Source organism: Hemicordylus capensis, chromosome 1 (genome assembly GCF_027244095.1).
Source record: "Hemicordylus capensis ecotype Gifberg chromosome 1, rHemCap1.1.pri, whole genome shotgun sequence".
NCBI classification, from domain to species: Eukaryota; Metazoa; Chordata; class Lepidosauria; order Squamata; family Cordylidae; genus Hemicordylus; species Hemicordylus capensis.
Window position 1 is genome coordinate 223757257 of NC_069657.1, and position 13522 is coordinate 223770778.

Here is a 13522-nt window from a genome sequence, read left to right on the forward strand (position 1 = left end):
CTAGGGATTATGGGAGCTGTAGTCCAACATCTGCTGGAGGGCCAAAGTTGTACAGCCCTGCTCTAAAGACATGAGGAATTGTGTTTGGATTAGTTAGTGACCAAGACTCCTTCCAAGATATCCCTTGCTGTCAGAATAAAATTGGGCATCCATTTTTTTTATTTATTATAGAAAAAAACTCTGACATCTGTGACAGACTTTGGAGTGTTACAACAAGATTCAATTAAATTAAAAGAAAAATCAGTGAGCAGGTGCAGCTTGTCATAAAGACAAAAATATATATTATCAGATGGTTTAGAGAATTACTTGTTACAAAGATCTTTACTAAGGTTGGGCACAAACCATTGGGAAATTCTTCTGTTGCAAGCCCCATTGAGATCATGCCCTTTCAGCATAGTTCAAAGAGTGAGAGTGAGACCCTGGATTTCTAGGTCAGGTGGTGAAACTCAAATCTATTGGTTTTGGATTTTCATTTACATAAATGAAAATCCCAAACCAGCAAATCAGGACATGACCACCAGACCTAGAAATCTTCTGTCTCACTCTCACTCTTTGAACTACGCTGAACAAGATCCAATTAACTTGGTCACATTTTTAAAATGTTGACAGTAATTGAATTCACATTCTTAAGTGTGTGTTAACAGCAAAGACATTTTTAAAAGACCTTGCTTGTATTTTAAGCTGCACAATAGATGTAAGTCTTTTTGTGTTTCTGCATTTATAATTTTAATCTTAAATAGCTGGCAGATGATCCCTTGCAAATTGCAGAATTTCTATTGCTTATCTTAACTGGCAGAGGAGTTGAGCTTACTCAAGGAGCTCTGCTTTGGTGTAGCAACTCTGTTTGTATAACGTTTAGTTTAATAAGCTGGCAGACCCTTTTGCTCCAAATTCCCCTAGATTTATCTAGCTCTTCAGCTTTTATCTAATTAAAATATCAAAACCCCTTTAGTTTCAGAAGAGATAAGGTGCTTAGAGTTTTCACATGTTCTAAGAAACACGGAAATAGCAAGTTAAGGTGGTCACCTTAACTTCCCTGCCATATAATATAAGCAGTAAAGACTTTGTAATCATTTCTGTTCTGACTTAACACATTAGGCTCCATGTATTCACACTTTGTCTAGGTCTTTCAGCTTGACATTGGCCTGTGGAGGGATGCACCCAGGCAGAAACGTTTGCCTGCACATTTACTACAGAAGGTGGCATTTTGGGAAAACATTATTTCTGGTTGAGATACAGCAGCCAGACATTCATCAGGTGCATCTCCAGCAAGTGATTGGGGAAGCTGCACCTATTGTATTTCTGTGTGCACACAGAAATCTTCTGCCCAATGTCAGCTGAAAGATCGAGGCAAAGTTAATCTTTTTCTTGCTGTCTGCAAAGTAGGAGGGTAAGGATTCTCTGTACTATTTTTTAAAACAGGCTAACAGATCCTACCGGCCATGGGATATAGCAGACAATGTAAAAATTATAAGAGCACAGTGTGTATGCTGGGTGGCAGGATGAGGGTTTAATCTCTCCCCCTCCCCCAACTTTTTAACACATATTGTTCCATAAGGCTCATTTACAGTAGGACTTACTTTGGAGTAAAGATGCAAAGGGCTGTACTGCTAGGCATCCGCTGCACACACAAAACGAGTGAGGCAATGTGGGGATCGCTGTAACCAATCAGACATTACTTAGATTGGGCTGTGTGGGGTTTTGACAAGAGAGGCAGGAAATAAGATAACACTGGCAGCAGGGAGAGGAAAGGCACCAGATGCCTATCTGAGCTGTGTGGAGAACTAGAGTAGGGTTTCTTAACCTTGGGCCCCCAGATATTGTTGGACTACAACTCCCACAATCCCCAGCCACATAGACCATGTCTGGGGATTCTAGGAGTTGTAGTCCAACAACAGCATCTGGGGGCCCAAGGTTAAGAAACACTGGACTAGAGGGACCTGAGGAGGGATGCCTATGAACTTCTAGCAATACAACCATTTCTGGATGGTTGGAAGCACACCTCCTCTGTTGAGGTTGCCCTTTCTGGTGGATTATGATGATAAAATCCAATATAGTTACCAGTGGAACATCTGAACGATGTGATATAATACATGGCAAGATCTGAGGCTCTCCTGGCTGGGACGTGGGAGAGGAAGGGCCTTGGCTGTGGCTGTGCCCAGACCCTGGAACGAAGGAGGCTCCTCTTCCCTGTGGATTATTCAGTGCTGGGTGAAAACATGCTTACTCTGGTGGCTTTTTCAGCTGCCTGATTGCCCAGCCTTGAGATCTGCTGTTATAAGTGATATTTTATAGTTGTTGGGACTTTTGTTTAGGTTGTTTTAATTATTGGTTTTGGTTCTTATTGAACAGCTGTTTGGTGTCTTAATTTTTGTAAACTGCCTTGAAAATTAATGATAACAATGGAAAGACAGGGGGATGGGTATGCATATTTAAATGGGGTCCACTATAAATCATAGTGGAGGAACAAGCAGAAGGCTTAGGCAATTGTGGGATCCAGAGTAACTGCGTTCCCAAGACTAGAGCCTCCATCAGGGTCCTCATAGTGACCCCACCTTTCTTGCTGTCAGGGAGCATAAGAAGTAATATTTATATGGTGCTCTGAGTGACCAGATTACTTCTTACATGTTCTCTCTAGAAGCATGTTCTTAACTAGGGGCCCATGGGGTAGGTCCTGTTAGTCCGTAGAAAGCCTTTGCTTCACTGAAATAAATGTGCTTCCTCATGAGCCAGATTCACTTTTATAGTGATTTGTGAATGTATGTGCAGTTCCACTTGCCACAACGGAAGAAATGATGATAGCGCAACTGGCAGCCTCCCCAGCAGCACCACTGCTTTTGTATCCACAGCAGTGCTGCCGCAATATTCCCCATCCCCATTGTTGTTTGTTGTTGTTGTTATTAATTTATTTTTGTTTACACAGACAGGTATTATTGACTGGTTTGTTTTATCCAGACATCGAGTCCTTCCCAAGGACCTGGGATGCCAGAATTTTATTGTCAATGGTTATAGATATCGTCGCAGAATATAGGCTGTTCCCAGTAAAGCTGTTTTTTGTAATTGGCTGATGGTGATTTCTGTGGCCCCTATGGTGTTGAGGTGCTCTTCAAGGTCTTTTGGAACTGCACCCAGGGTGCCAATTACCACTGGGATTATTTTGGTCTTTTTCTGCCACAGCCTTTCAATTTCAATTTGTAGATCTTTGAATTTTGTTATTTCTTCTATTTCTTTTTCTTCTATTCTGCTATCCCCTGGTATTGCTATGTCGATTATTTTGAATTGTTTTTCTTTCTTCTCGACTACAGTGATATCTGGTGTATTGTGTGGCAGATGTTTGTCTGTTTGTAGTCGGAAGCCCCATAATATTTTTACATCTTCATTTTCTACAACTTTTTCAATTTTATGGTCCCACCATTTATTATTAGGGCTGCGCATCATGTCAGCCATGGACTGTACACAGACATTCATTTTAAAAGTGAACCTGGAGACAGGCCCCCTCAGATGCAGGGGAGAGATAGGAACCGTACGACTATACACGTGCCCTACTCTACATATGTACAAGTGTGCACAGTACACACATTGTACGTGAGCTGAACATAATATGTGAATAGCGTATAGATAGATGGATGGATGGATGGATGGATGGATGTCCTTGGGCGTTCTCTAAGCAAAGCTTGGCATGATCCTGATCCTGTTCCATCCGACAGACATGGGTGGTTGGAGGGGGATTGAGGTGTGCTGCTTGCTTCTGCACAGATGCCCATGAGGAGAGAAACCAGCCCTGTGCCTTTGCAGGGCCTTTGGAGCATTTCTGCTGGTCTTCACTGCCTTCTTGAAGCCAGGCTTTCAGTATTCAAGGGTAAAGCCAAATTGTTTTCAAACCTGTTAGCCTGAGGCTCTGTGGGAAACTGTGAGCACACACAGACCCATAAATATATGTGGTAGGTATCAACTGTCTGCCTTCCAACCTTTTCTGGAACACATGTTGCCACATCCCCATGAAGACCAGGCAAGAAGTTCCCTTATTTCCCTGCCCACTCCCCCACCCCAACACTTTTTCTATTTGTTTTTTTCTGTATGTCTCTCCCCCCCCCCACAACAACATTCCTTTTCATTTAGATTAATGGTATCATTTTATATTGGCTCTCTAAGAGCCAACCAAAACTTTGCCTTGGCAAAGTATTCCCCGCACAACCCCACAAAGAAAACATTGAGGAACAGTTCTTTTTTAAAAATGTACAGCATGCAAAAGAAAATCAATGCCCATCCTTATCACAATGACAAAACAGGTACAGTGTTTCTAATGATGTGGACCATTAGCATTAAATGCAGCCTGGTTACCTTTCACTTGGAAGGGCAAAGGAACTGACTGGAGTCAATGCAGGTGGGCCAAGGTAAGGTCACTTCTGAGATCTCCTTGTCACCCCAGCATTTAGATCTGTGGATCACTCTCACCATTTGCACCTAGCACACACATCCCAAATACATTAACTGATTTGTCACCCAAAATGATTGGGCGATGAAATTTCCTCACCCAAAATTGGAGGAGAGGTGGTTTTGTGGTAGCAAGCATGCATTGTCCCCTTTGTTAAGCAGGGTCCACCCTGGTTTGCATTTGAATGGGAGACTACATGTATGAGCACTGTAAGATATTCTCCTTAGGAGATGGAGCCACTCTGGGAAGAGCACCTGCATGCTTGCATGCAGAAGGTTCCAAGTTCCTTCCCTGGCAGCATCTCCAAGACAGGACTGGGAGAGACTCCTGCCTGCAACTTTGAATATGCCGCTGCCAGTCTGTGTAGACAATACTGAGCTAGATAGACCAGTCGTCTGACTCAGTATATGGCAGCTTCCTATGTTCCTGTGTTCTAGTACATAAGGGCTAATTCACACGTTCTCTTTGTCTGTGGGGCTACCAGTATGGAGATATGTTTCCAGCCTCCAGGCCAACTAGTCACGTGAACATCTAGGTGATCTGCACATCAAACACTCACGCTGAGCTCACCAACAGCTCACATGAGCATTTCACCCTGAGCACTGACTGAGCCTGGACTGAAATCAAGCAGGCTCATCATGTGACTAAGCGGTTCAAAGGGCCGGTTCCTGAGACTGCCTCTCTGCACAGAGCTGCTGGGTGTGCCGAGTTCCCACCATCAAGGCCACATGCGAGCAAGGCCATTTGCATGGCTGACAGGTAGCACATGCCAAACTATGTGCACAGTGGTTCTGAGCATGCTTCTGTGAGTAGTCCAAAAGCAACTCCAAGAGAGGGGCACTAGGGAACATAGCAAGCTGCCTTCTACTGAGTCGGACCATTGGTCCATCTAGCTCACTGTTGTCTACACAGACTGGCAGCGGCTTCTCCACAGTTGAAGGCAGGAGTCTCTCTAGCCCTATCTTGGAGATGCTGCCAGGGAGGTCACTTGGAACCTAGATGCTCTTCCCAGAGTGGCCCCATCCCCACCTTATAGTGCTCACACGTCCATGCAAACCCACATGGACCCTGCTTAGCAAAGGGGACAATGCATGCTTGCTACCACAAGACGAACTCTCCTAAAAGCCTCGGTGCACAGGTGCATCAGCAGCCTCCACATGCCTGCTTCCATACGTGGTACCAGCAGCAGCAACTCAGTGTGCACAGCAGATGCCATGCTGGAGGTGGTGATGGGCCTCCTTTTGGTGTGAATTGGCTGGGAATGAGGAAGGAGTTAACATTATGCATAGAGAAGAAAAAGTGGACAGGGAGACATTTTCCTCCCTGTCATAATGCTAGAATTTAGGACCATCCAATAAAACAGATTAGTAGGAGAGTCAGGATTGGGCAAATATAGGGAGGGTGGGTCTAATGATGACTCCTTGTCACGCTGGAACCTAAATGTTACCTCCAGGTTCAGAAACAGGTATGCCTCTGACTGAGTACCCGTTGCTGGGGGGCAGCAGTAAGAGGAGGGCAGCTGTCTTCAGGCCCTGCCTGTGGGCTTTGCAGAGGGCGCATCCACATCTGGTTGGTCACTGCATGAAACAGAGTAAGACTCAATAGGCCCTTGGTGATCCAGTGGATCTGCTCTTGTGTTCAAGTAAATAATGTTTCTAAGATTGGGGATAGGGAAGAAAACCGTAAGTAAAGCAGTTTCTTCTCTGGAATGCTGAGCACACAACACAGCTTTGTTCTCTCTGAAGAGTTCTGTGCGACTAGAAAGTCTGCCTGGCCTTACCCCAATGGACGCTGCTCCAGTAGAAAGTCTCACATTCTTCTTCCTTTTCTGGACGACAGTTGTCTACCAATCTCTTTAAAGGGCTGCATCTTTACATGCTTGGCCTTATCCCAGAGGTGAATTTATTTATTGCGCTGCTGGCAAGTTTTAAGTAAAAACCCTTTCACGGTGTTATAGCAAATAACGCGTCTCCTGCCAGCCTTTTAAGTGTTATTTGTGTCTCTCTCTTTGTGTGGGTGGTGTTTGGAGCTCCGTATTCCGTTTTCTATTTGCAAAAAGCTGTTAGGCATTGAAGCCCCCGCCGCCACCCGCTCCCTTTCCCCGCCAGCCAGCCCCGCTTCCTGGTCCTGCGTGTGTGCAGTTGTTTTTAAGGGGTGTGTGTGTGTGTGTGTGTGTGTGTGTGTGTGTGTGTGTGTAATGTGCACGCACACCGGTAGCCATAGACATGCCCACCCCACAACGGCGAGAGTATAAGCCGAGATGCCCAGTGCCAGCCAGCGGGAAAGCAAGCCTTTGCATTGGACTTGTTGCTTTTGCCAAGGGCGAGGCGTGGGCTGTGCAGCCGAGAGAGTAGGAGTTAGTCTGGGGACAGTTTCAGCAGGATCCGCTTTGATCTTGCAAGGGGCTCAAGGAGGGCTTTTTTTTTTGCTGCCGCCGCCGCCACTTCCCTTCTTCTGGCTGGATCCCAGCCGAGTCCTCCTGAACGTGGACTGCTCGGCGGCGTTTCGCGGGCTGCCTTTCTCTCTCTCTCTCTCGGTGTGTTTTGTTTAAATGAGAAACATAGAAGGGGCGGGCCCTGGGCGAGCGTGTAATCGGATAGCTCTGCCTTTCTGTCTGACATCCACATGCTGCTCTGCCTGAAAAGGCTGCGAGGAAGCCGAGAGGGAGGCAAAGAAAGGGAAGAAGGCACCGACATCGCACCGCCGCCGCGCACATCTTCAGAGAAGAGCTGGACGCCAGGCAGGAGGGAGGCGGCGGCTTGGGGCAAAACTCCGATTCTGCAGCTGAAAGGCACGCGCCGCAGCGGCAGCAGCAGCAAGCATCCAGCAGCACTTTAGTAATAATTCTCGGCGCTGCTGCTGCTGCGGCTGCATCCGGAACACGCCTCTAGCGCGAAACTGACCAGCAGCCCCGGAGTGCAAACTGGCAGCGGGCGAGAGACGCGCAGCCTGACTCCAGCCGGGGGTAGGAAATCGCACTCCCCCCCCCCACGCCACCGCCGCTGCCAAGAGACACGTTGCGATCTTGCCTGCCGAAGGGCTTGGGTGTGTGTGGCTCACCCGGCTGCCTGCGATGCCAAGGCGACCCATTTCTTTCTCGGCGGCTCTGCGAAGAACATTGGCAGTGATGCCGCGTTAAAGGAGATGACACTTTGAAGAACTGGAGGTCCCTCCGTAGAGGCTCGCTGGCGCGCGCGCGCGTGTGTGTCTCCCTCAGACACAGCCGTGTGTGTGTGTGTGTGTGATTTTGTGTGTGTGTCTTAATAAGCAGCTGCCAGCGCCTCCTGCTCTCCTGAATTTAAGGAGTTCCCTCCAGCTTGCTGATCCGTTTAGGAAGTGGGTTTACCGGAGCAGCGGAGGGGAGAGAGCCCCGAAGAGGACTCGAAACGGTGGCCAGGGAGATTCTACGGCGGCGTGTCAGTCACATCCGAGAGGAGGAGAGTGACTTAACAGTTGCAACAAGGAAAACCCCCCTCTGATCCCGCGCTCAGCTTGGGGGGAGGAATCGCCCTTCTGCCGCCAAGCATTTCCTTCCTCCTCCCCAAAATGGATACGTTTCCTCTCCTTTGGGGATTGCTACTTTTGTACTTGGCCGGATCCGGAGTCATGGGGCAAGCAGGTAAGGCAATGCATCTTTTCCCAAAGGCTCCCTCCAACGTGTGCCTTAAGGATGTTGACTTCAAGCCTGCACTGAATGGGGTGGGCGCCTATGCGGGCGGGGCGGGGGGAGAGCGACGAGTCCTTGCGCTGCTGCCCGATTCTGCAGTGGATCTGCTTACATCTATGACCCGTTATCTCCGCGTTTCCCAAAACACAACTTTCACCCCCACTTGCGTTGGCTGCAGGGTTAGATGGGGCGTTATTCAATAGGCAGGAGAGCCTGGGTTTTTTGGATGGACCCCCCCCCCCCCGCTTTTCCTCGAGCTGCTGTGTTTGGATGTTGCATATGGAATAAATCAAAGGTTTAAAAATACTACCAAGTCCTTTGCCTTACCATTTTTTCAGAGTCTGAGGAATAAAACTAAGAATCTGTTCAGCCATTAACAGAAATGCATAATATGTCGTTGATGGAGTTGAGGTGCATTTTTACAGATTCCCATATCTTAAAAGTACAAGAAGAAACCAAACTACTTTCAGAACTGAAAAAAGTTATTTTTGTGTTGAGGGGGAGGGAATGGGGGGGGAAACATCCCACCTTTTAAAGCTAGCATTTAAGAACTGCGGGAATTGGGGGTGTCCTTTGCGTATGCTCGCCCCCAGCCCCATGTGGCCTTTCCAGGGCAAAGAGAACCCAGGAAATACTCATAATGATGAGCAGCAGTAGACAGCGTAGAGCTCAGTGAGGTGGACACCTTTGCAAAGCGGCTGGGAAACTTTTCTTGATGTAACTCACTTGCCAGAAAAGGGAAATGCTGGGAGCAATTCAGCTTTGCGAGCTATGCTGAGATAAGGGCGATTCGGCGTCCCCAATCACATTTCATACCTCAGTGAATTGTGACCAAAACGTAAACAGAATGTGGCTTGCAAACTCCTCCAGTCTTGTCACTGAGAGGCAAGGGAGTTTGGAGTTTCCCGGTTCCTGGCGAAGAGGGCGCGCTAAATCTCGCCGCCTTAATTACTCCATCTGAGATCTGACACTCATTTCCTTCGAATTAGCCACCGAACAGGCAGTGAAAACTCCGATAAGACACCAAACAACAGGATCTGGAGAGCAGCGGGGCGGGGGGGGGGGAGGAGGCAAACAGCACACCAGTTGGGAGAAGCGGGGTGGAAACACACTGCCTGGCTGGCTGCTGGGGTGATGCAGAGCAAGCCCGCCCCATTCCTGTGGCTCAAGGCGGGTAGCAGCCATTCCTCGCCGCCGCGCGATGAGTGCGGTTGACTGAGGAGTCAGCTCCACTCAGTCCGTGTGCTTAGGATCGCAGCAACTGCATCCTGGCTGTGCATATTTGCTCGCTGGGTTCGGGGGGGGGCCAGGTTACACCCCGCCCCCACCCAACGTGCAGGCAGAGGATTGCCGCTTTACTCAGTCTCCGTCATCCTCGGAGAGTCATCGTCGTGCTGCCAGAGCCTATACCGTGTTTCCCCTGAGGATGAGGACGAAATCGGGGTGCGAGGCACACGGCTCGGCAGGCCCAAGCCCCGCAGCTCGGCTTCTCATTGCCAGGCTGTGCCTTGGCAGGAGCGCCGGCGGCGACTCTGAGCATAAGCAGTGTTTCTTTTCGTCGCCAGTTAGTCATCTCAGCCACGCATCTGGGAACACCGCACAGGGCTTCCGTATCAGAAGCTGGGCTTTTCGCGAGTGGAGTGGCGTAGGGTGGATGAACCCCAGCACCTCTCCTTTGAAACATTAAGGCCAAGGGATAATGAATGCTTGCCCGAAAGCTTCTCAGCGGTAGGCTGGATCTGAACCCATGGCGTTAATCCGGACAAATTAGGCACCCCATGGATTTTTTGTCAGTCTGGCTAAAGAAGCCTTGAGATTATTTGAGGGGCGGGGTGGCGGCAGCATCCGATAGAAATTGGAGCAGGAGAGGACGCCTTATTTTAAAATGCAAATTCTTAAGGGAAAAAAAAGAAGAATAGCATTTCTCGCAATGATAATTCGTCGATCATTTCGAACAGCGACGCGGCCCGCGATCTCTTTGCAAGCCCCACGGTTAGGGCGTGTGTCTTAGCGGCAGGCGTTAGCGAGGTCCTGGGGTCTCTGCCCGCGGCGGGGCTTTCTGCTGAGGAGGACCCAGAGCACGCTGCACGCCGCCCGCAGCAGACTCCCTCTTGGCAGCGCTGAACCTTGCGGCAGTGCCCGCCTCTTCTACTAGGCTGCATGTAAACAAATGCATCAAGTCCCGTCAAGAGGAGCCGCTTGCTTGCCACGCCGCCTTTCCCTGATGCCTCCCTCCTGCGCCCGGCACTTCTTCCCACTCCCCCCCCCCCCAGCGTTTTGCGCTCCTGATCTTTGCTCGAGGGAGGAAGCAACGCCCCATCCTGGGGTCTCGTTTTCAGAGAACGCCTGTAGGAGAAGTCACAGGAGGTCCGCCTGCCTCCCTTTCAGAAGCAAGGATGGGGGGGGGGGTTGGGGATAAATTGAGCCCTTTCTATGACTACCCTTTCGATGATCTTTAAGCCAAACTGCGACTGAGAGAGCCTGGGAAGCGCTTGCCTAGCCTGTCCTGGTTCTGGGGGCAATCGCCTCCCCCCGCCCCCCAGCGAAAAGTGGCTTCCTCCCATATTGCTGTTACAGAAATGTAATATGTGGAACGCAGCTCCCCCCTCCCCCCCAATAAATGTGCTTTACGCCTTCTGTAGCCCCCTTCAAAAAAATTTCTGGTGCCGCCACTGCCCATGTTTAGTTAGCTGCATGTGTGTCTTTCATTTCAGCAGAGATCCGTTTCTGCCAAGATGGGAAGGGGACCTGAAAGTGATTTTTAAAAAAATAAAATACAATAAAGCCAGCCAAGAGGGAAGGGCTGCCCAGCCATAATCCGGTCCAGTCGAATGGCTGAGTTGCCTCGTTTTCAAAAAGGAAAGTGCAAAACTGCTTTAAAACAAACACACACACACCCAGCAACCCGCCAGCCAACCACAACAAAAACCCAGAGGGGAAGTATGAAGAAGAGATGATGGGCCGGGGGAGGGCACTCGGAAAGGGACCCAATTAGAGCCTGTTTATACCATTAGTTATGCTTTAAGAGCACCCTTCATGTGCTTCAGTGGCTGATTTGATTAAAGAGTAAATCAGAGACGCAAATGAGTGGAAGAGAAGAAAATAGGCCTAGGGTAATAAGGGGCTCTACTGCCTTTCAGCTTGGGCTGATGTGAGAGCCAAGGTAAGCGCCCCGTGGAGAGATCCTGCCTGGTGTCGGTTCCTTAGGAGTTTTGATGATCACTGCTGGTTTGTGTGCCTGGAGTCGTCAGATTCTTCTCAAGACAGATGTGCATGCCTGAGAGCTACTCCAGAGAGGATTTTGTCTGCTGAGGACAAGTGAGCTGGCCGCCTGAAGCTGCTTTTCCTTGTAAAAGCTCCCCGACTAGATTATTAGCCATCTCATCACCACTGTGGTGTGGAATCCCTCCAGAGGATACACTCCTCCTCCTCCTCCTCCTCCTCCTCCCCCCCCCCAACCTGGCCTGCCGGATGATTTAAGTGAAATCGGCAGGGAAATCAGAAACATGTGATTGAAGTAATGGAGAGGAATAAAGAGGAGGGAGAGTGATGAGTCTGTAGTAAATATCATTTGGTTCCCTGGCATCAGTGCACTGCAGCAGAGGGCTGCTGTGGGCTTGTCCACCGCAGTCGCCCTGTGCTGACAGCAGGCTGGGTTGGAGCTTTCCAAAATGCCTGTCTGCTCCTAGGCCCACGCAAGAGGCAATGGGAGCTGCCAGGAGTGCCGCGCCGTCTGCAGGTAGTGCATCTCGAATCCCTGCCCAGCTGTGAGCCGCAGAGTGTCCATTTAGGTGGAACAGAACAGCTGCGGAGCAATCTGTGGAGCCTCATCGGTGCAGCCTGGCGTTCCGTGCCTCCTCCTCCTCATGCTGTTTGGCTCTCCTGGGCAGACCCACACAATCATTGCTGTTTCTGGGAGAACACTGGAAGCACAGGCCAGAGAGAGGACTCCTTGCAAGAGCGAAGAAAACACTGGCATCTCTCACCTGCTTAATCTACCAGTTCAAGGGGCCTGAGGCTTCCACTAAGCAGGCATTGCTTCTGTGTGCAACCCACACGGAGAAGATTACATAGGAGTAGGGTGCAGTTTTATTTGGCGTTCTCTCTCTCTCTCTCTCTGCCACCAGAAATTAAAAGAACTTTTCTGGCCATTGAGCATGTAGCTAGGCTTGCTTGCTTGGGCCATCTGGAGCATATTTGTTCTGCAAGTATTTTTTCTCAGTGCATCTGCTGATGGTACATGGTAGTCTGGATCAGTGTTTATCGCCAATCCACGAGGTGTTGGGTACTGGTCCGTGAGGCATCACTAATAAAAACCACCCCACAAAAAAAACCCAATTTTGGGCCAGTGGGGGCCACTGGTGGTCCATAGGTCTTCCTTGAAATGAACATTATCCAGCAGAGAGGGCTGCCTGGAAATGAGCTCCGGAAAACTGCCCAAAATGGTTTTGGGGCTTGGTGGGATGCCTGGGGTTGGGGGTGAGGGGGCACCTGGGTTGGGGTTGGGGGTGAAGGGGGCAACCCCCTTACTAACTGCTGGTCCAGGAAACTGCGCATGAATAATGTACCAGTCCATGACTGCAAAAACGTTGAGAAACACCGGTCTGGATTGTGTGTGTGTGTGTGTGTGTGTGTGTGTGTGTGTGTGTGTGTAAAGGGGATTGGTGAGTGGATAGCGCTGCCTTCCTGGCTGGGGATTGGACAAGGAAGCCTCTTTGGGACCCTCCCAACTCGACAATTTTGTGAATAAGAAGCATCTCAGTTTTACTCTGCAGCTGTTGTTCTGAGAGTCCTTGTGCATGTGGAGGATTTGCTGGCAGAACTGCAGATGTGAGGATTCGCTCCCCACTGCAGTACAATGATGTAACTTTTTCAGGCCATGGTGGGGATTCTCTATGTTGCTGAATTCCATCTAGGGCTTGAGGCAAACCAAATGGCATTGCTAATGGAGTTAGAAGAGGTGTAAACAGATGACTTGGATTTTGCTAGCAGTATCGCTGAAACCCTAACTTTGCTTTCCTCATTGCTTGTGTGCCCAAACAGAGTAGCTAAAGGCAAGTGTGAATCCAGAGATCTGCCTTTGGCGAATCCCCATTATTAATTCCTTCCCCTTTCCAACTGGGAGTGGAAGGAGAGCTGTCCCTGTTTTTAGTGAAGAACAATCTTCTCTTATACCACTTGGCATTGATTTGCTTGGGCCACTGTTGCAGAAACAAAAGCCAGGCAATCCATAAAAATCCTATTAAGACAAAGATGACCCACACAAACAAATGCACTTGTATACGTAGGCAAGACCAAATCCAGCCCTCAGTCCCCAAGTGGTACCTTTAATGGCTTTCCCCTCTAGGATGGAGACTGGCTGGATGGGGTGGGAGGACTATTTAAATGGCTGAAAGAAGGAAGGTGGGCAAATCAACATG

General features: G+C 49.2%; 1 protein-coding gene across 1 annotated transcript in view; it reads left to right on the forward strand.

The window, feature by feature from the left end:
- The first annotated feature begins 6998 nt into the window (after positions 1–6998).
- Positions 6999–13522, forward strand: part of NRP2 (neuropilin 2) — a 261021-nt gene continuing 254497 nt past the window's right edge. The window contains exon 1 of the mRNA XM_053281642.1: positions 6999–8054. Within this exon, the coding sequence (XP_053137617.1) occupies positions 7982–8054 (73 nt within the window). The 5' untranslated portion in view covers positions 6999–7981. The remainder of the gene's footprint in view (positions 8055–13522) is intronic.